The 21358-nt window shown below is 35.8% G+C and overlaps 3 protein-coding genes across 3 annotated transcripts; 1 reads left to right on the forward strand and 2 right to left on the reverse strand.

Annotated features, from left to right (window-relative positions):
- Positions 1–128: 128 nt before the first annotated feature.
- Positions 129–20415, reverse strand: LOC114538124 (protein kinase C-binding protein NELL2-like; the record flags this gene model as incomplete). Its single annotated transcript, XM_028559238.1, has 13 exons — positions 20368–20415; positions 20277–20312; positions 18534–18679; positions 17737–17939; positions 17432–17554; positions 17138–17254; positions 2948–2983; positions 2191–2217; positions 1650–1685; positions 1433–1462; positions 888–914; positions 343–378; positions 129–154 (listed from the first exon to the last, which is right to left on the reverse strand). Coding segments are annotated over exons 1-13 (891 nt in total), but the record flags the coding sequence as incomplete, so codon positions are not given.
- Positions 3151–8648, reverse strand: LOC114538116. Its single transcript, XM_028559233.1, has 5 exons — positions 7647–8648; positions 6963–7036; positions 5926–6014; positions 5460–5569; positions 3151–4634 (listed from the first exon to the last, which is right to left on the reverse strand). The coding sequence occupies exons 1-5, from the start codon at positions 8226–8228 to the stop codon at positions 4260–4262; spliced, it is 1230 nt and encodes a 409-aa protein (XP_028415034.1). The 5' UTR covers positions 8229–8648; the 3' UTR covers positions 3151–4259.
- LOC114538118 lies at positions 13912–15493 on the forward strand. The gene is made up of 3 exons (XM_028559234.1): positions 13912–14460; positions 14773–15090; positions 15191–15493. Exons 2-3 carry the CDS (start codon positions 14777–14779, stop codon positions 15195–15197), a joined length of 321 nt encoding a protein of 106 aa, XP_028415035.1. The 5' UTR covers positions 13912–14460; positions 14773–14776; the 3' UTR covers positions 15198–15493.
- Positions 20416–21358: the final 943 nt, after the last annotated feature.

A 21358-nucleotide genomic window follows, 5' to 3' on the forward strand; every position in this document is an offset into this window, starting at 1 on the left:
CCAGTATATACTGCAACCGGTATAATTATATTGCAAGCGTTTGAAATCAGTTCAAACAAAATAAGTGTTGCCTTTTTTAGATCAAATTTTATCGATCAGTTCATATCTTAGATATTAATTTTACCTGGACTTGATGTATAAGAAGGCGTCGTATCTGTTAATAAAAAATATATTTTTTTACATTCTCAAAGATTATAATCACGGTTTAATTTCTGTCAGCTGTTAATTAGCCAAACAAGTGAAACAACTTAACAGCTTGGTATACAAAGAAGACCATTTTTAAACGCCAAAAATTCGCAGTTCGCTCACCTTAATTTTCAAGAAAAAGATTGATGATTTTACCTGGATTAGATGTATTAGAAGATCTTGTCGCGTTGCCTATAAAGAAAATAAATGTATGTAAATGTAAATGTGTGCCATAAATGTAACTGGCTGCAAATAAATTTTGAAACGGGATAAAAAACGGCAAACAAGGGCCGAAAAGATTATGTTAAAGGAGCGAAGAGCTGTCAAACTTAATTTTTGTATCAACTATATACCTAATTAATAATGTTAGTTTGTACAATCTTTTCGACAACGAAAATTCTTCTAAAAACTGTTTTACACTTCTGCAATCGTATCGTAGCGAGATGTGGCGTATTTCCTTGTTTAAGAATCGTAGCAAAACGTGGTGAATCTTTAATCTTTATATCTCATCGATTCATTCTACGTGCGATTCGTTGCAATGCGAAACGGACCTAAAGCCTTATTGAATGCATGGTTTGTTTCTGACCATCATGCTAAGGGTTAATTTGAATCGATTTGATCGATTGAAAAACCTGCTATTCGTCGGATAACTGCATCTGGGCAGTGAAATATCAACATTGAGTACCAATTATAGTTATTACCTGGATTAGTAGTGGGTGGAATGGTGCCTGTTAAGAGAGAAGGAAATTCATCCATGTATTTTTTTTTGTAATTTATGCGGCGGCGTAGGGGAGGTGAATATTTATATATTCAGTTCTATACCCGACGTAGCTCACCCCACAAATTTCGTTCAAGTTACGCCACTGAATATATGTCGAAATATTTTCTTATGCTTAGCTTTTTGAAAGGCCAGTAATAATGATATAGATTACATGTTAACGAATAACTCAATTAACCTATGGATTATTTCATTTCAATTATGTCCCTCATACGACCCGCTGCTGACGTCGACCAGGTCATTGCATGAAATGTCAAATTACGTAACTCAAATACACAAGTGCCTTATAGCATCTTGGTCGGGTTGAAGACCATTAAGTTTATTATCCCTTTGCTCATCGCTGCCAGTATATACTGCAACCGGTATAATTATATTGCAAGCGTTTGAAATCAGTTAAAAAAAAAAAAAGTGTTGCCTTTTTTAGATTAAATTTTATCGATCAGTTCATATCTTAGATATTAATTTTACCTGGACTTGATATATAAGAAGGCGTTGTATCTGTTAATAAAGAAATTTTTTTTTACATTCTTAAAGATTATAATCACTGTTTAAACTCTGTCAGCTGTTAATTAGCCAAACAAGTGAAACAACTTAACAGCTTAGTATACAAAGAAGACCATTTTTAAACGCTAAAAATTCACAGTTCGCTCAGCTTAATTTTCAAGAAAAAGATTGATGATTTTACCTGGATTAGATGTATTAGAAGATCTTGTCGCGTTGCCTATAAAGAAAATAAATGTATGTAAATGTAAATGTGTGCCATAAATGTAACTGCCTGCAAATAAATTTTGAAACGATATAAAAAACGGCAAACAAGGGCCGACAAGATTATGTTAAAGAAGCGAAGAGCTGTCAAACTTAATTTTTGTATAAACTATACCTAATTAATAATGTTAGTTTGTACAATCTTTTCGACAACGAAAATTCTTCTAAAAACTGTTTTACACATCTGCAGTCGTATCGTAGCGAGATGTGGCGTATTTCCTTGTTTAAGTATCGTAGCAAAACGTGGTGAATCTTTAATCTTTATATCTCATCGATTCATTTTACGCGCGATTCGTTGCAATGCAAAACGGACCTAAAGCTTTATTGAATGCATGGTTTGTTTCTGACAATCATGCTAAGGGTTAATTTGAATCGATTTGATCCATTAAAAAACCTGCTATTCGTCGGATAACCGCATCTGGGCAGTGAATTATCAACATTGAGTACCATATATTTATTACCTGGATTAGTAGTGGGTGGAATGGTGCCTGTTGAGAGAAAAGGAAATTCATCCATGTATTTTTTATGTAATTTATGCGGCGGCGTAGGGGAGGTGAATATTTATATATTCAGTTCTATACCCGGCAGTAGCTCACCCCACAAATTTCGTTCTAGTTACGCCACTGAATTTATGTCGAAATATTTTTCTTATGCTTAGCTCCTTGAAAGGCCAGTAATAATGATATAGATTACATGTTAACGAATAACTCAATTAACCTATGGATTATTTCATTTCAATTATGTCCCTCATACGACCCGCTGCTGACGTCGACCAGGTCATTGCATGAAATGTCAAATTACGTAACTCAAATACACAAGTGCCTTATAGCATCTTGGTCGTGTTGAAGATTATTAAGTTTATTATCCCTTGCTTATCGCTGCCAGTATATACTGCAATCGGTACAATTATACTGCAAGCGTTTGAAATCAGTTCAAACAAAATAAGTGTTGCCTTTTTTAGATCAAATTTTATCGATCAGTTCATATCTTAGATATTAATTTTGCTCGACTTGATGTATAAGAGGGCGTCGTATCTGTTATTATGAAATATTTTATTTTTGCACATCCTTAAAGATTGTAATTACCCTTTAATTTTTGTCATATGTTAATTTGCCAAACAATGAAAACGACTTAACAGCATATTATACAAAGAACACCATCTACAAAAGCTAAAAGTTCGCTTAGTTCAATTTTTAAGAAAAAGATTGATGATTTTACCTGGATTAGATGTATTAGAAGGTCTTGTCGCGTTGCCTATAAAGAAAATAAAATAACTGAAATTTTCTAAAATTGGTAAGAGTTTTCTGACCTTCTCTCTCCTTCCACGAACCACGGATTGTCTTTTAATTTGCGCCATAAATGTGACTGGAAATCAGTCGCCTGCACTGGACGAAAAACTGGATTTACGACTATAGTATATCTAAAGCAAACACGACGTAAATATCATATTCAGCAATGTTTGGACATATTTGTGCACAATCAAATTCTGTTTTTTCCGCATATTTACACACCACGTAAACACGCGGAAGACCGTTTTTATCGTATTGTTTACACCTAGTGTAAAGTTTTATGAAACATTCATATTCACTACTTATTTTCTCCAAAGCAAATAACGCAGTAAAAATGACATTTACAGCCATATTAAATATTGTCAAATACAACATTAGCACATAAAGTAAAAATAGCGTAAACCTTTGTAAAAATCGTAATCAACAACGTTTGCTCATATTTTGTTAAAAATCAAATTTGGTATTTTCACCATATTTCACACTAAGTAAATAAGGGGGAAGTTTGTTTTTGCGAAGACCGAAAAGATGAAATAAAGATGTACATTTGCAACATATTTTCTCAGTAGCAAATTGGATAGTAAATACTATACTTACATAAATAGCGTAAATATAAAGAAATACAATATTGCACATGAAGTAAATATAACGTAAACGTCGTTAAATATCCCATTTAGTTGGATTTACTCCCGAGTTTTATACGAATTTTGCGTTTTATTTGTTTTGCTTGAAAATATACATAAATGCTATATTTACTTGCCATTGGCATCATATTTTGAATATTATCAAACACGACGTTTGCTATTGTATATTTGTCTTAAATTGCCACCGAGGTGAACAAATAATTTGCTCACGTTTTGCTTTCCTTGCAAATACGTGTGGTGAAATATTTCGTAAATACAACATTTCTACACATGGTTAAAATAAAGCAAAGATCATGTACATACTGCATTTGCTTATATGGAAAAAATGCGGTCAGAAATTTGACATGCAATTTCCTAGTTTCAATAATCATGATCACAACTACTATAGCTAATACTGTAATGTATCAATATTTATTTCTATAATGAAAGAAAGTGTTTGTTGCACATTTAAGAGTAATGTTTACAAACTACAATTAAGCTTACAATTCAACTAACACAAAACCAAATCGATTAAAGATTAAAAACGTGTGGTCAATAATTCACCTATGATTATGTACAAAAAAGAAGAAAAATACGAGAAATAATGTTTCAAAAAAAATTTCATTGTTTGATTGCCCACTCTGGGGCATCCAAAGGCGCAAGACGGGTTGAATTGTTTCCCTTCACCCTCTCATAGGTCATGCACACCCCTTTTCTGCCTCTCTTCTTGCCAATTTTTTTGTCCAACGTCACCATTAGTTTGTTGGCCTCATCACTTCTCCATGGTAATCGCTGTATGGAGAATTTCCTTGCCTTTGATTGATGTTCGGTATCCGAAGAGCTATCACCAGAGGACGCATCCTCTCGTTCAGATGCCTCATCTTCGGATACCGAGTATTCTGATGACATGTAGTCGTTGGTCATTATTTTTTCATATTTTTCTTTTTCCGATATCGATGTTGACATCTGCAAAGTACTCTTGCGTAGCTTTCGTTTCTATAAATAATCACATTAATTTTAATAATTTCGTAGGAAGCGAGGATAATATAGGAAATTGGATGGAGATTTGTCATTTTTCAACATGCTTTTCACTGAAAACTTCCGCTCGTATTTGGGAACTTAGCAACGAAGTTCGCGAACATTCAGACGAATGTTGTACAAATTCGACCTACGAAATACAAGTGAAACTTACCACTGCGTAGATCTAAATTTTTTAAACGAAGACAAGTTTAAGGGGAATTTAGATGAATATATGACAAGACTACCTTGTAAGTGTTCGTAACTTTATATACTAGCGAACGGCTTTACGGAAAGGTTGTAACTAAAACTATTAAACAAGGAACAACATATAATAATGAAATTTCGTTAGGAGCCAAAAGTTTGCTTCTTTACAAATGCACACAGGAGGAGGTTCTCTGTAAAGATTCTCCAAATTGGATGTGTCTCAGCCTCAAAGAGTACAAGCAGGTAAAGATAGATCTTATTTAATACAACTATAATATTATAAAAACTGTACCATGCAAACTGCAAAATCTACCAGATACAATGAGACATATCAATGGAAACTACTATACAAGTATATGAGAGGATTGTATATGTATGTATGTTGCTACAGAATGTTTTTCTTTCAATGCTGAACACAGAAAACTCCTAACACAGAATAAAGAACACAGCAGAAGCTGAGCAGCAGGCTGAGACTCTTTATATTTCTTCCTTAATTTACATATGTAATTCGAAGAACTGTACGAATCTTGTGTTCGCAGGGTGAAGCCCTCGGTATAAGGGAGAACTTGTAGACTGAAATTGATATTTCACACTTACTGTATTGATTCTACTTCTATTTCTTTGCTTTTTGAGATACTGATCACTCAGGTTTTGCTCCTTGGTCTTCTCGGCACGTTTTCTTGTTTTGAAATAACAATGCATTGCCGCTACGTAATAAATGTGAATAAATGCATGTAAACACAAGTACTGTACATGTGCAATGGCTTTAAAAGCATGCTGGAGCATGTTAAAATGGTACTAGCACAGCAAATGTACATACATGTACTCTGTTTCAGTTTTAAAGATGTATACTGTATAGATTGAGTTTTTAGGTTTTTAAAAGTAGTAAATATGCATAATGAACTTTCTTCTGTGCTGATCTTGCATATAAAGTAGCCAAATCTGAGCACTACTTTTGTCACTCACCCAAAAAAATTATCACAATGCATAAATTAAGTCTTTTGGCATGGCGGCACAATGTTACTCTTAATGTAACTGAAAACTATTTGTACAGTACTGGTACCTCTAATAACTTGACTTGGTGCATCATTGACACTTTTAATTGAGGCCATGATTAGACGGTTAACATTTTGATTTTCTACTGCTCCAAAACTTTATAGGCAGATAAATAGAAAAAACTATCAAAATACTGTCCATAATACAGAATATAACGCTAGTACCTGTGACAATTACTTGGGTTGCATGCAAAGTTCATTTAAAACCACAATGTAAGTTTTCTTGCCAATCAAGATATTTCCAAATATTGCATATTGTTTGACACAGAAATATGACTTAGGTGATATCACAATGCATATTGAGTTTTTAGAAAGAATGCCATTCCTTGCCAAACATGTACTAATGACCGAAAGAGCTGTTATAACTTATCAACCAGATCATAAATTTGAGACAGTGACAACTTTATCAAGCAGTTTACTGCAAGCTAGTTGTCAATAATGACATTATCGCCTGTGCTCTAAAAGCTCACTCACAGTTAGTGAGTGTGACTGACACATCACAGTGCTGCTGATCAGTGATGCAGTCCTTCCTGAATCAATGTCTGAGTGAGCTTTTAGAATGCAGGCATATTATGCAGTGTTATCTCATTTAAGTCAAATCTGCATGCCAAATAATTTGCGATATCTAAAGGAGTTTCATGTGAGTTTAAATTAACTTTGCGATGCAACTATGAAAATATTTGTTACAGGCACTTAATAGAGTAATAAATGAAATACTAACCCATGATACATATGTCATGTATACTGGTGATAGCCTACCAGCAGTCTAAAGTTTTGCAATTTGCCAGCTAATGATTATCAAGAGACATGCACTGGCAAATTTGCTGGTAACTGGCAGTTACCTACCACTGACACAGAATAGGGAATAAGCCAAAAGGCCATTCTAGCTAGTAGTTGGTTCATTAGTTTGTTTCAGAGCATGTACTATAACAACAGTGCAAAAAGTGTAATAAACTGCTCTGATATATTAAGAAATATGGGCTCTTTAATATACCATCTGATCAATGCAGACAAAAGATCAAAAAGTTACATAATGGCAACTTACCTTTTAGATAAATCCCAGGATAGTGAATTTCCATCATCATCAGCAATGTTTCTTACAACATCACGAACACAAGCCTAATTGATAGTAATTAGCAAGTAATTATGCTACTACAGTTTTGATACATACAATATTTGGGGGGGGGTTGTAGTTGTAAGGTAGGACTTTAGGCAAATCTCATTACAGATGTACTTTGATTACAACCCTGCACCCTCCTATAAATCCACCACTGTTAAGAGATGCTATATATATCTGGAACTGAACCTGCACTTGTAACAAAGCTGATTTCATTCTGTGTTTACATGAGGTGGTCTAACTTGCAAAAACAAACCACTGCTTGCTGATATAAATTGTATACATTAATTTTCCCAGGACTCCAATGCAAATTTAGCACTCTTGAATGATTCTGACATGTGGGTCATAACTGTGAAAGCTGCTTATAAAGGAGCCAAATTCAGGTTTGTGAAAAGTATACATATACTATCTATAGCTGTGAGCCTGTGGTTTGCATTTGCAAGGCTGCTTGACTAGATCTAATAAAATCAGCTTGGCAAAGTGCACTAACCAGCCTCTGAAAAGGGTGGATGGGCCAGGAGATCAAAGGGAAAGCTATATTCCACCTTTATTCTCTCCCTAAATAATAGATGAAAGAGTACCATAAAATAGTAAAATTGATAGGTAATATACCGTTAATTCTAAGGGCAATCTTGTTCTTCTTTTTTCAGGTTTTAATCCCCCTTCCGAGCCTTTTTCCTCAATTGACTTCAACAGTCTCTGGTTGAAGGTGCTTTGCTGCTCCATAAATATCCTCATTTGTCTTAAAATCTCATCTTCCCTTGGCCTTGAAGAGCCCGTTGTCGTTCCTAGCAGTTCTTCATCAATTTCTGGCAATAGATTTCGCCTTGTAAAACTATTGCCAGAACTACTCAAACTTGGAGTACTTTCTATGCGCACGGTGTTGCGAACGCTGGATACCGTCGTTGGAATCGTTGTCGTTTCAAGTCCAAGATCAGGACTTATGGAGTTGTCTTCGGGAGGCATAGGTATCTGAGGAGTTGTTGGTGCGTTTGGGATCATGTCAGAAAAGCGCCTTGTGTCCTGACTGACATTTTCCTCCGAAATATTCGAGTCTGTCGTTGTAGGGCTAGGCGAACATGATGTCCTCGCTGATCTCGATGAACTAGACGCTGTGTTCTTATTACTTTTCTCTGCAAGTTTCTTTCCATACAAATGTACGCGATTCCGCCGGTTTGGTGGTAGTCGCCCCATAGCACAAAATACGTTTTCGATGTAAATAAATCGCGTAAAATTCAATGTACTTTACACAATGTACGTGTGTCGTTGAATAATTCATGGCAAGTTAGCGCCAAAATTTCAAATCCGATATCCTTGCTCCCAAATCATGAACTTTGGTCGGTCAGGGAGTTGCGACGTGAATGACACGTGAAAGTCATATGAACATTAAATCTCAAATTTTGATTATCATTATGCTTGCGGGCGGACGGGTATTAGCTTTATTCGATATCGATATATTTTAAGCTTCGAATCAATATTTGATCCCATGAGTGAAAAAAGAAAGTACTGTGGACATTGTCAAGAGTTTGTTACGCTAAGAACATATCGTACGCACGAAAAGCTATTTTTTATCAAAGAAACAGGTATTTGGAAAACATGTGTCGTTTCTTCGGATGAAGAAGATGAACACTCCATTCGAGAGATATTAATGATAGTTCCCAAGACGAATGTGAAGGAAAGTTCCCTAAAGACAAAGGAGACGACGTTGGTTCGGATTGCTTTCATGGTAAGCCCTGCAGTGACATTTTTACATAAATAATAGAAAATATTAACTACAAATATCATGGCTTATAAATATATAAGGTACAGCCATTAAGGGGACATTGTGTCCCCTCAACTTTTCTTTAAAGAGCATTTTTTAGCGAAAACAATAGGATATGTGCTTTTAGATTAGTGTCCCCTACTCCCTATTAAATATTTGAAGCTGTTCATGTACCCACAGGCCTAATTTAGCAATAGGGCAGTTTTTTATTATTATATGATATTGTTGTTTATAAATTTTGCCAATTTCTGCAGATATTTGGAGTTGAAATGAGGTATTTTTATGTTTAGTATGGGCCAGAAGGAAGGTATTTGTTAATTTGGATTAGGGTGGACTATTAAAGGCAATCAGGTTACAGCATGGCAGTTTCTTCAAATAACAGCATAACAAATAACAACTGCCTCAGATATACAGTTGATAGGCCAATTGTCATATCTATATATAGGCAGTTGATGTACAACCAATTTTCCTTTCCTAGGACTATGGTGACTGTATCATCAGACTAAATAGAGTCACAACACTGCTAGACAAACACCATAACATTACTTTTATATAATTGTATACACTTGATCTTTGCAGGCATAAATGTGTGTTTTTGGCCTACTAGGGTGGACATATACACTGAGTGGGGGGGGTATATTTAAGGAGGGGGCTATAATATTCACCCAATTTGCCAAACAGTTTTCTTACAACTGGCCTATGATGATCAGGATTGCTTGAGAACTTTGATGCATCAGGGTTTTGGACGTAGTTGGCCTGGATCCAGGCTCGGTTCCCCTGCCCTTGACTATGTGATCCTGTATATGCAACGTCAAAAGGAAAACCTCAGTGGCCATGGACATATTTCAAAAGACGAAGTATTAGACCTGGTGATCTCAAAAATTAGGTATAACACAAGTAGTAAAGATCAAAAAGGTTTGAGGACCACAAAATGTATTTGAAAATGTGTCCAAAGTTAATTTTTACCCGTGTACTATTTAAACAAGGCAGTACAATTTGTATATTTAACCCATTAGCTGGTATTACTCAGTAGGTGCAGTCGATGTAGTTTTCTTAACCCATTTTCTGGTAGTCTTCCCCTTATCGAGTAAAATTTTCTAACCCTAGACAGACTGTACATGCAATAATATCATATCCATGTTTTTGTAGAATCCGATTGTCAATCCAGTGTTTGTTCAGATGATGATGACTCGTCAGATACAGAGTGGTTGTATAAAGAGCGTGTATTTCCAATTAACCCAGAAATTTGGGAGATTTCTGAAGAGGATATCAATGTTGACCTTGAGAGAAACTCTATACCACATGTTTCCAACGATCTTAAAGGTAATGCATCTAATCCAGTAAAGAATATTTTGCGTTGGGCACTTGTATTTTTGTCTATATGGGCTGCCCATTGCAAAATTTCAGAAACTGCACTGGAGTTGCTATTGTCATTTCTTCATCGTTGGTTTACTGTTTTGGGGACAATCTTTCCACCGTTTGCTGTTTTTATATCTTTTCCAACTACTATATCATCGCTACGTACATATCTTGGCATTGAAAAAGACAGCTTTACCAAATACGTTGTCTGTAACAAATGTTCCAGTTTATATTCATTTCACGACTGCTACGAGTTAAAGTATGGCAAAAAAGTGACCAAAAAATGTCAGTTTATTTCATTTCCTCATCATCGCCAAGTTCACCGCAGGCAGCGTTGTAACGAGCCGCTATTAAGAGAAGTTGTGTTAAAGAACGGAAAGTGCCATTTGTACCCATTCAAAATATTTTGCTATAAAAGTATATCGGAAACACTGAAGAATATGATAAGCAGAAATGGATTTCTCCAGAAGTGTGAACTGTGGAGAAGTAGAGAAGTTCCTAATGGTTTTCTAGCTGATGTTTTTGATGGACGTGTTTGGCGAGAGTGGCAATTCGTTGAAGGTAAACCTTTCTTAGCTGCCCCTGATAACTATGCTTTGATGCTTAACGTGGACTGGTTTCAGCCATTCAAACATTCCGTCTACAGCGTTGGGGCCATGTATTTGGTTATAATGAACTTACCCAGGAGCGAGAGATTTAAGCCTGAAAATGTCCTGTTGGTAGGTCTGATTCCAGGTCCTAAAGAACCATCGTTGAACATAAATACGTACCTCAAGCCCATGGTGACAGAACTAAATTTGTTATGGACGGACGGTATAAATATTAACTCTGAAATTTGCATTCGTGCTGCCTTATTGTGTATAGCGTGCGATCTACCTGCCGTTCGAAAAGTGTGTGGATTTACTGGTCATGGGGCCCGCAATGGATGCTCCAAGTGCAAGAAAGCATTTCTTGGGGTAGTAGGGAAAATGGATTTTTCTGGGTTTGAACCTTCCCCGCCTAGAAAGAATGCTGAGCATCGACAACAAGCTCAAGAAGTGCTTAACCAGACAAGTATGACCGATCAAGCTGCAGCTGAACAGCGTTATGGCACAAGGTTCACGGAGCTTATGATGTTGCCTTATTTTGATTGCGTACGGTATCATGTTGTCGATCCAATGCACAACCTGTTTCTGGGAACTTCCAAGCATTTAATGAAGAATATTTGGTTGCAAGGCGAAACACCACTTATTGAAAGGAAGGATCTTATGAACATCCAGAAAAAGTTGGATACTATCAAAGCACCGTCATCTATTGGTAGAATGCCTAAGAAAATCGAAAATAGTTATGGCGGATTTACCGCTGATCAGTGGAAAACGTGGACAATTCTCTTTTCAGTGTTTAGTCTTTGGAATGTATTACCAGATGAGCATCTCAAATTATGGCATGATTTTGTTATGGCTTGCATCTTGTATTGTGCTCCTGTCATCACAGAAGGAAGAGCAGAAGTGGGACACTCGCACATTTTAAAATTCTGCAAGGGCTTTGAAAATCTTTATGGAAAAGAGAAGGTCACGCCAAACATGCATATGCACACCCACATTCTCGACTGCATTTTGGATTACGGACCTGTATATTCGTTTTGGCTATTCAGTTTTGAGCGGTACAATGGTCTTTTGGGCGAAATTGTTACCAATCAGAGGTCAGTAGAAGTACAGTTAATGAGAAAGTTTACGTCCGAACAGTTCGTAAGAAACTTGGAGCTGCCAGTTCAATTTGGTGATTCGTTTTTACCTATATTTGAAAAACTAAATATTAAGAACACTGGAACGCTTGCCTCTGAGCTGGAAGACATGAAAACAAAAGAAGTGATAGAGACTAGTATGCTTGCCATTGGTCCTGTCCGAAAGAACGACTCACGATGGAGAATCGATGAAAGGAAGACTGTGTATGAACTGCGTTGTCCCTATTCCTTAGAAAGCTTGGACGCAGAGGATCTTGCCTTAATCACAAGGTGTATATGGAAATATTTGATGGACTAAACGTAGAATCAGTTACCACACACTTTAATCGTTATGCTGGTGTCTTTTTCGCGGGGGAATATTTTGGGTCTCTGAACTCCCGGGGAGAGAGATCATGTTACATAATGGCTAGATGGTGCAGTCTTGGTGGGGTCATTGATAAAGCGGGTACGGATCTTAGACCAGGTGTTATTGACTATATTCTTGAGCAGAGTATAGAGGTTAACGATAATCGCGTGAAATGTATACTTGCGGCCGTAAGATGGTTTTCAGTACATCCCCAAAGACATAAATTGGGATCCCCAACTGAAGTATGGTGCAGAAATGTCTGGGAGTTAGATGGCTGTGCAAGTTTTATTCCAGTGCAAAGGATCTTTTGTAGGTTTGTCCTGTTTATGATGTTGTTGACGGAGAGAGAGTTTTAATTGTGTGCCCAGTTCCGCGCAAGTTTCAGTGTTGACCGGATTTGCCAGAACATCTCCATTAAAACGTCGAATTTGACTATACATTTGGCCAGTTGAAATGCTCACCATTGCATGCAAAATTCGCGCAATGCCCAATAAGGTTATTCAAATAAATTGTATATATATATATAGAAATCGCTTTAGCTTAGTTTAGTTTAGTTTAGTTTAGCTTGTTAGTTTAGTTTAGTTTAGTTTAGTTTGAGTTAGTTGAGTTGAGTTTGAGTTAGTTTAGTTTAGAGACATTTAAATACATGCTAGTAACATCGCTATATTACAAATTGGTACAGGAAATTGCACAGCTCGAGAAGTATAAATGAAAAATTGAACGCGTGTTTAGCATAGTATTTGTAACAAATGCTATTTTTCATTAATTCTTCGAGAACAAGTGCAATCTCCTATTAATACCAATATAGTGAATTTACGAGTGGCCAAAGGTACTAAAGCATTGTATTTTACAGTAGGTTTCAAGATAGAACACTGTACGCGTCTTTACCTTCATTCAATTTTAATATTTTTTGACATAATTTTCAGCCCATTTTCAGCAATTTCTATTTCGATATGTATTCCAATGTGCAACTTCTTTGAGCACATCCTGTAGGGATGGATGACAAAATAGAAAAGTTGAAATATTTCAGCAAATGTTACATGTTCTTGATTCCTAATTCCGTTTTAAAAGGACATATGGATGAATCATGCTATGGCAGAAATCAGGCTATGGCAGAAAGTTACTTACACCTTTTTAGGTTATTTTTTGCTATTATCATGCCAATCGTGCAGAATGCATTCGAGCGTTGCCAACTGTTATTTTGTAAAAGTACCAAGTATGGTCCAGCCTCTGCGCAGTTTGCTCCTCAGGCCTCGCTCGTCGTGTTGCCAAAAACGAAATCGAACATCAATATGCAGCTCAGTACGGTAGTTTAAGGCAGTCTAAAGTCCCTAGGGTAGTCTCACCCTCGTACCCAGGACCTGCTGCTAAAAGCAAAATCCAAATTCTCCCAGATTTTGGGAGTATTTTTGAATCTCATTAGAAATTATGTGGCTATCAGGGTGGTTGAGCAACCTAGAACCTAGAGTCTGCTGTTTTCAACACCCCTCCCCTGATAGTCATCATAATTTTTCAGGAGATTCAAAAATACTCCCAAAATCTGGGAGTATTTTGATCAGCTTTTACCAGGGCCTTCGCCCTTAGCAGCAAGCCCTGGGTACGAGGTTGAGGTAGTCTAAGGTAATTTATAGGTAGGCTATGGTATGCCTAAAAGGTATGCAAAGGGACGCAAGGTAGTCGTGTTTATATGATCCCGCCTAGCCGGGACGGGACAGTTTCCGAGATCCCGCTTGTAATACAAACACTAATTAGTGTTTATATGACCACTTTTCCATCCCGCCTAGGCGGGATCCCGGCACTTCTTGCCGGGATCCCGCTTAGACGGGACGAGAAATTGCCATATAAACACTCCATCCCGCTTGCCCGGGATGATTCGCAATTAACATACATTAAGAGCATGGGTATATATTGGCATATTCGTTTTCTACAATAAAACATGCCGTCGAAGGAACCTGCACTACAAAATGAACTGCATATAAACACGCCATCCCGCCTAGGCGAGTTTCCCGGCTAAGCGAGATGAAAACATCCCGTCCCGGCTAGACGGGATCATATAAACAGGCCCTAAGTGTAATGCATTTGCTTGCCGCTGATCAAATAGACCACGGATTCATTAAGCACTTCGCGCTTTTTTTCCGCGGATTAGAAACCTGATTGATAAATAAATTTATTAATTTAATTTAAATTTCAAATTAATCAAATATAAAGTACAGTACGTTGGAATTTTCATTCGAAGGTACGTATTACATTTACGAAGTGAATCATTTTAATAGCAACTGAGTATAGCCAAAAAATGAATTCACCTGTTTTGGGAAGAGTCCTAAATGCATTAAGAGATCAACAGGCAACAGCTGTGTGTATAAAGTACCATCATGCCATGTCTTAATGGCTATCATGGTGCTTTTGAATTTGAAATTTCTGTTGTGTTCAAATTTTGGGTATTTAATATGAACCCATTTATAGCTTGCAAAATCTGCCTACTGTAGTGTATGTGTTTTACTACATCTATTGTTAAAAATTTATTGTTAAAATATTGGCTAATATTTAGAAGCATGGGAAGACATCTAAAAGAAAAACGACGCCAATACAAGCAGAACCGTAGGGAAAGGTTGAACAAGAAGAAAAATTATGTGTTTATAGAAGTCAATAAAGATGATAAAAAACATGAAGAGAGAGATGAAATTGAAGCAGCACAATTGGGTAATGATGTTGCAATTGGCAATAAAACTAGTGCCAAAGAGATGGATAGGAATGTAGCAAAGGATTGGTTATACATGAATATGATCAAATATTTTAAGAAAAAGAATGGATTTCTGAAGTTTAGGAGAGCTATGGAAAAACCAAAAGAGGGTGAATATTGTAGTGGGTAAGCACTGTGTGGTTCATGTAAATTGCAAGAACAATTAGCAGAGCTGTGGCAGTAGATAAACATTTTAAGTTAATATAGTATATTTTGATCTTTTTAGTGAGTGAATGCTATTGTGTATGGTAGTTACAGTAAATTCAATTTAGCTCTGTGATAGTGAGTTAATCTACATTACTTTTGAAACTGAGAAATTTTTTAATGCGAATAAATAGGCTGAACATTGCCATCAAGAAGGTAATATTGTTCAATGTAGGCATATCCATTATACAAATCTCACTAACTTTAAGCTTTTGGATTGACTTATGCACAAACAAGATCTTTAAACTGCTGGGTTGATTTGGAGTGACCATTTTGTGAGATCTTTAAAGAGACCTTTGTCAGTGAGTGACTGTTATTGTGTAGTTAAATTCAATTTTAGCTCCATGATAGTGAGTTAATCTACATTGCTTTTGAAATTAAGAAATTTATAATGAGAATAAACAGACTGAACATTGCCATCAAGAAGGTAATTGTTCAATGGAGGCATATGCATATACAAATCTCACTAACTATTAAGCTTTTGGATTGAGACATTGAGTTACGCACAAACAAGATCTTTAAACTGCTGGGTTGATTTGGAGTGACCATTTTGTGAGATCTTTAAAGAGACCTTTGTCAGTGAGTGACTGTTATTGTGTGGTTAAATTCAATAAAGCTCCATGACAGTGAGTTTTTCCACATTGCTGAAACTGAGAAACTTTCTAATGAGAATAAATAGGCTGAACATTGCCATCAATAAGGTAATTGTTCAATGTAGCATATATATGCATTATATATACAAATCTCACTAACTATTAAGCTTTTTGATAGACTATGCACAAACAAGATCTTTATAACTACTGGGTTGATTTGGAGTGACCATTTTGTGAGATATTAAAGAGACCTTTGTCAGTGAGTGACTGTTATTGTGTGGCTAAATTCAATTTAGCTCCTTGATAGTGAATTTTTCTATTTTCTTTTTTGAAATTGAGATATTTTTGAGAATAAATAGGCTGTAGCCAACAGGAATGTTAACTGTTGAATGTAGGCATATGCATGTAGTATCTTTACACATTTTCATTAACTGTTATGCTTCTGGATGAACTTATAAGAATGAAGAGACCTCTGTCAGTGAGTGAGTGTTATTGGGATGTTAAATTCAATTTTGCTTCAAAATGCTACGTACGTGATAGTGAGTGTTTTAAAATTCCTTTGAAACTGACTTGAGAGAATTTATAATCATGAGGCTACTAGTCTGAGAGCAGGTATTTTGAATACGCGAATTCGTCTGCGGGCTTCAGACACTAAATTTGAGATTGCGTCCAGGAATCTCAATATAATTTATTGCTTATTTAATTCTATTTGTCTGCAAAGTAAGCTTCAGCAAATATGAATGTTAACATTTACATGTTGTTTACACGAAAGCAAATACCATATTTACACAAATTTGTCCATCCTGGCAAATTTTGTGTTTGCGTCGAATTTGCAATATGGGAAAATATGCGTAAAAGTACTACATATTTACTTGTGGTGGCAAATATATGTCAAATATGCACAAACTTTACCTTTACTTTACTGCGTAAATTTGGCCCAAAATATTAGTAAATATAATATTTACGCATGTTTATTTTGCATTTACTATGAATTAAACATTCTAGTTTACTGATATTTAACCATCAAGTAAATATATTTCAAAAATAGTTCTCCATATTCACACCATATTTACATTTAAAGTAAACTAAAGTTAATCCAATTTTTCGTCCAGTGCTGATATTCAAATAACATGCAAAATATGTATTCGCACTCATCAAAGGTTCACAGAATACAGAAATGAAAAGTTACTGAATACAAATAAAATTGCTTTAGTTCACGACATGTTTTTGATCAATGTTTTTTTAAACAGAGGATTTTTACCAGTGGGGTGGGGTCGGGGAAAACATGGGGATAAGGCCCCTCATGATCTATATGTTAAAAGAGGCCCAATATGACTAGATCTGATTGTAGCAAATTAGGTATGAAGCCATTTTACATGCTATTCCATCTCCACTAAAGCCAAAGTTGCAAGAACAGTCGAACGACCCATTGGTATTGCGACATGATGCTTGAGAATGACAGTTATCAATTCCAAGTTCACATTCATTGATATCTAAGATATTACAATATAAAATACATAAACTCCCATATTTTGAACGGTTAAATCTATGTTTTTTTAACCAAAAAGAGGAAATTATATTGCAAGGGAATTATGAATTATCCTCGTCAATTTTTTTTGCAAATATTACCAAATACCATGCAAATAATTAGTATTAAAGAAGATGCAAACCTGTGCAGGTTACGCCATCTCCGGTATAACCGTTTTCACAAATGCAGTAAAACGATTCATTCGTATTGACACATGACGCTCCAATAGCGCAGTTGTGTGTTCCAAAGTAACATTCATTTACATCTAAAATATAATATTTAAATACACATTTTTAGAATACTTCAATTTTACTACCAGGCAGTTACTCTGACTCAGAGTGTCAGTCTGTTTTGTTCTTAACCCTAATTTTCTTACGAGCAGAAATAGAACAAACTTTTATAAGTTTTAATATTTTCTTGCCGATATATTTGAAACTTATTTCTTACCTAATGGTGTTGAATAGTTCAGAACAAATCCCGGTGCTGACACGCTATAATCCGAGTGAAACACGATGAAGAGTTTGAGTCCAGATGATACCAGGCTTCTTGGTAATTGGTTTCCACAGAATCTGCCCAGTTTCGTCGTATTTGCTGAATCTCCATTATAAACTTCCAAATAGTCAAATCCACAACTGTAAACTACCTTCCAGCTAAAACGTCATGCAATTTTTGTAAATTATTTGTCAATTTTGCACATACGAATTAAATTGATTTTAAACTGTTTAACGGTTTAAAACTATACTATTCTACGCATTTCTAAGTTCAGTCAATGAAAGTTGCTAATATTCAATGATAGTGCAATCGTCTGCTGATTAGCTCAAAGTGTACGGATATTTTGAATGTTCTCGTTGTTGTCTGTTGAGGGTATTTGTCGCGCCAGCTTGTTATCTTTTCTACACAAGGAAATTCGCCATGAAAAGGCTCTGTTTTTTTTCGAAATTCAATGAATAATAAAGACAATTATTCAAGTCGGCTTTCGCAAGTTATCTAGGATATACTGACATTGACCTCTGCCTGAACATTCCGGATACCCTGCGCTCCCTCATCCAATAATTATATTGGAATCGTCACTTCTGGTGAAATGGAGCTAAGTGTTTGGTTGAGAAGAATTTACTTCCATATAAAATTCAGCTATTTATATCATAATATTTCCCCTCATGCAGTTGTCCAATAAAAAGATAATTTTGTTTTCCACTTTGAACTTATAAGTCTTAGGAGCAATAAATTAGGTAAAACTAGCCTACCAAGAATGAAGTAAACTGTAGTAAAATTTTTCTTCCATTGGTGCTGGAAATGGTCCAACTGCAATCCATGTAGTGAGGGTATGAAAGGGGATAAAGAGGGCTTGTGAGTTTTCCAGGAGGATACAGTTGACTTTCGCCGCATAATTCTGGAAATATTATTCACACAAACTTATTGAAGGATAGAGCAAAGTGGAATTTATCGCCGATTATTTTATTATTAGAATAGTAAATAGGAACATGTTCAAACTTGAATTAGCCTAGACCTATATAGGGGCAAAAGAGCATTAATTGAGGTAGGGAGCAATTATTCATATCTTCATGTTCGGCAATATTAGTTTCTTATTCCTCAATGCAAAAAATAATGAAAACGCAATGCCAAAGCCCTGTTTTCAAATATGCATCGTTAATGATAATTACTAATAGGAACTGTTACCTGGCGCTGATGTCGTAAAATTTCGTGGCATGTTTTTCGCTGTGAAGTAAAAAATAAGTATAATTATTCTTCCGCATCAACTTATTTTGTTTGAGTTTGCATACTATTTAATTATGACTGCAATTGGAAATTATGGATTCCTTGTGAGTCTTGTAACAGCCATGCTAAGGGTTAATTTTTGTCTTAACTTCAACGAAATAAAAAGATATCAAATTCAAGCGAAGAACTGCTGAGAAAAATTTGTCAACTATGGACGATTAAATCTTTATTAGCCAACACCTACGGCGGATTGCATGCATGTACGAAGGTTGGATATTCCTTTACATAGCAGGGGCCACGAAAGATCGTTAGCTTCGCGGGGGGGGGGAAATTATTCATATTTTCGGGTTAGCAATATTAGTTTCCTACGAAATTTTTTTTTTATCGTCAGCTGAAATGAATATATAAATATTTGGCCTCCAGTTTCCAATCTTCCGCTGCCCCTGCATCTACTAGACAATTATTGATTGTGCGCAAAAAATGTTTAAAAAAGAAATAAAACATTAGGTATTAACCAACAAGTATAATTTAGATCGTTTGAAAAACCCGCTTTTCGGTGGAGAGCGCTATATCCGTCGAATAAACGCGGCTGGGCAGTGAAACATCAAAATTCACTACCAATTATTCATTACCTGGATTAGTAGTGGGTGGAATAGTGCCTGTAAAGAGAAAAGGAAATTCTTCCATATTTTATTTTATGTAATTTATGCAGCGGGCGTAGGGGAGGTGAATATGCAAATATTCAGTTCTACCCGACGGGGCTGTATTTTAAGCTGTTGGACTTTCAAGTGTAATCCATCCGGCTGAATTAAATAATGAACACTCACCCCCAAATTTCGTTCTAGTTACGCCACTGAATTTATGTCGAAATATTTTACTTATTCTTAGCTCCTTGAAATGCCAGTAATGGTAATATAGATTACGGCAACTCTAGACGCACGTGTAATCTTGGAATCGCTATATATACTGCCAGCGTTTGAAATCAGTTCAGACTAAATAGGTGTCGCCTTTTTGGATAAATTTTATCGATCAGTTCATATCTTGGATATTAATTTTACCTCGACTTGATGTAAGAAGGCGTCGTATCTGTGAATAAAAAAATCTATATTTTGCACTCTCAAAGATTATAATCTCCGTATAATTTTTGTGAGCTGTTAATTCGCCAAACAAGTGAAACGACGGCACGGCATAATATACAAAGAAGACAATTTATAAAAGCTAAAATTTTACTAGCTCTGTTCAATTTTCAAGAAAAAGATTGATGATTTTACCTGGACTAGATGTATTAGAAGGTCTTGTTGCGTTGGCTATAAAAAAAACAAATAAACTTAATTTTTTACAAATTGGTAACATTTTTCTGACCTTCTCTCTCCATGCACGAACCACGGATTGTCTTTTGATTTGCGCCATAAATCTAAATAGCTGCAATAAATTTTGAAGCGGGATAAAAAGAGAGAATATAGCGGTTTGTATCAGAAATTTTTCTGCGTCCAGTTTGGAACAAAATACTTATCGCTTTCCCAGGATGCTTTTTGTTGCTCTGACAATTTTTTGACCGATATGTTGACAATCTCTCAGCGTGATATCTTTTTAACTATTTCGGACCTTCGGACAAGATTCCTCTTGTGTCGTTAGTGTCGGGGGGGGGGCAATTATTCATATATTCATGTTTGGCAAAATTAGTTCCTTATGAAATTGATTGTTTTACGCTATATAAATATTTGCCCTGATGTTAACGATCTTCCGTGACCTCTGTCTTCTAGATAATTATTAACTTTTTCAAGCAGCACAAAAATGTTTAAACGATTAATAAAATTTTAGATATTAAGCAAAAAAATAATTTATAGATCGATGGAAAAACTTGCTATTCGGTGGATAGCGCCATTTGTCGAATAACCGCGACTGGGCAGTGAAACATCAACATCAACATTGAGTACCAATTATTTATTACCTGGGATTAGTAGTGGGTGCAATGGTGCCTGTAAAGAGAAAACGAAATTCCTCTTTATTTTATTTTATGTAACTTATGCAGCGTTGAGTGGTGGTGAATATTCATATACTCAGTTCTACCCGACGGAGCTGTATTTAAGCTATTGCACTTGCAAGTGTAATCCGTCCGGCAGCATTAAATATATGAATACTCACCCCCCCAAATTTCAATCTAGTTACGCCACTGAATTAATGTCGAAATATTTTTCTTATTCTTAGCTCCTTGAAATGCCATTAATAGTAATAAAGAATCGTTACATGTTAACGAATGTCTAAATTAACCCAGCGCACTATGCAGCTAAGTTGTCCCCCTGCACAAATAAATTACTTCATTTAAATTATGTCGCTCATTTACGACCCGCTG

This window comes from Dendronephthya gigantea, unplaced genomic scaffold (assembly GCF_004324835.1).
Source record: "Dendronephthya gigantea isolate DGI-Jeju-01 unplaced genomic scaffold, DenGig_1.0 000175F, whole genome shotgun sequence".
Taxonomy (NCBI): Eukaryota; Metazoa; Cnidaria; class Anthozoa; order Malacalcyonacea; family Nephtheidae; genus Dendronephthya; species Dendronephthya gigantea.

Bases quoted from the DNA above. Each gene is read 5' to 3' on its own strand.
- LOC114538116 (XM_028559233.1), bottom strand. From the start codon at position 8,228: ATGGGGCGACTACCACCAAACCGGCGGAATCGCGTACATTTGTATGGA. The intron at 7,037-7,646 runs GTATATTACCTA...ACTATCAATTAG, and splicing joins GATTGCCCTTAGAATTAACG to GCTTGTGTTCGTGATGTTGT. The intron at 4,635-5,459 runs GTAAGTGTGAAA...GATTATTTATAG, and splicing joins ATAGAAGTAGAATCAATACA to AAACGAAAGCTACGCAAGAG.
- LOC114538118 (XM_028559234.1), top strand. From the start codon at position 14,777: ATGGGAAGACATCTAAAAGAAAAACGACGCCAATACAAGCAGAACCGT.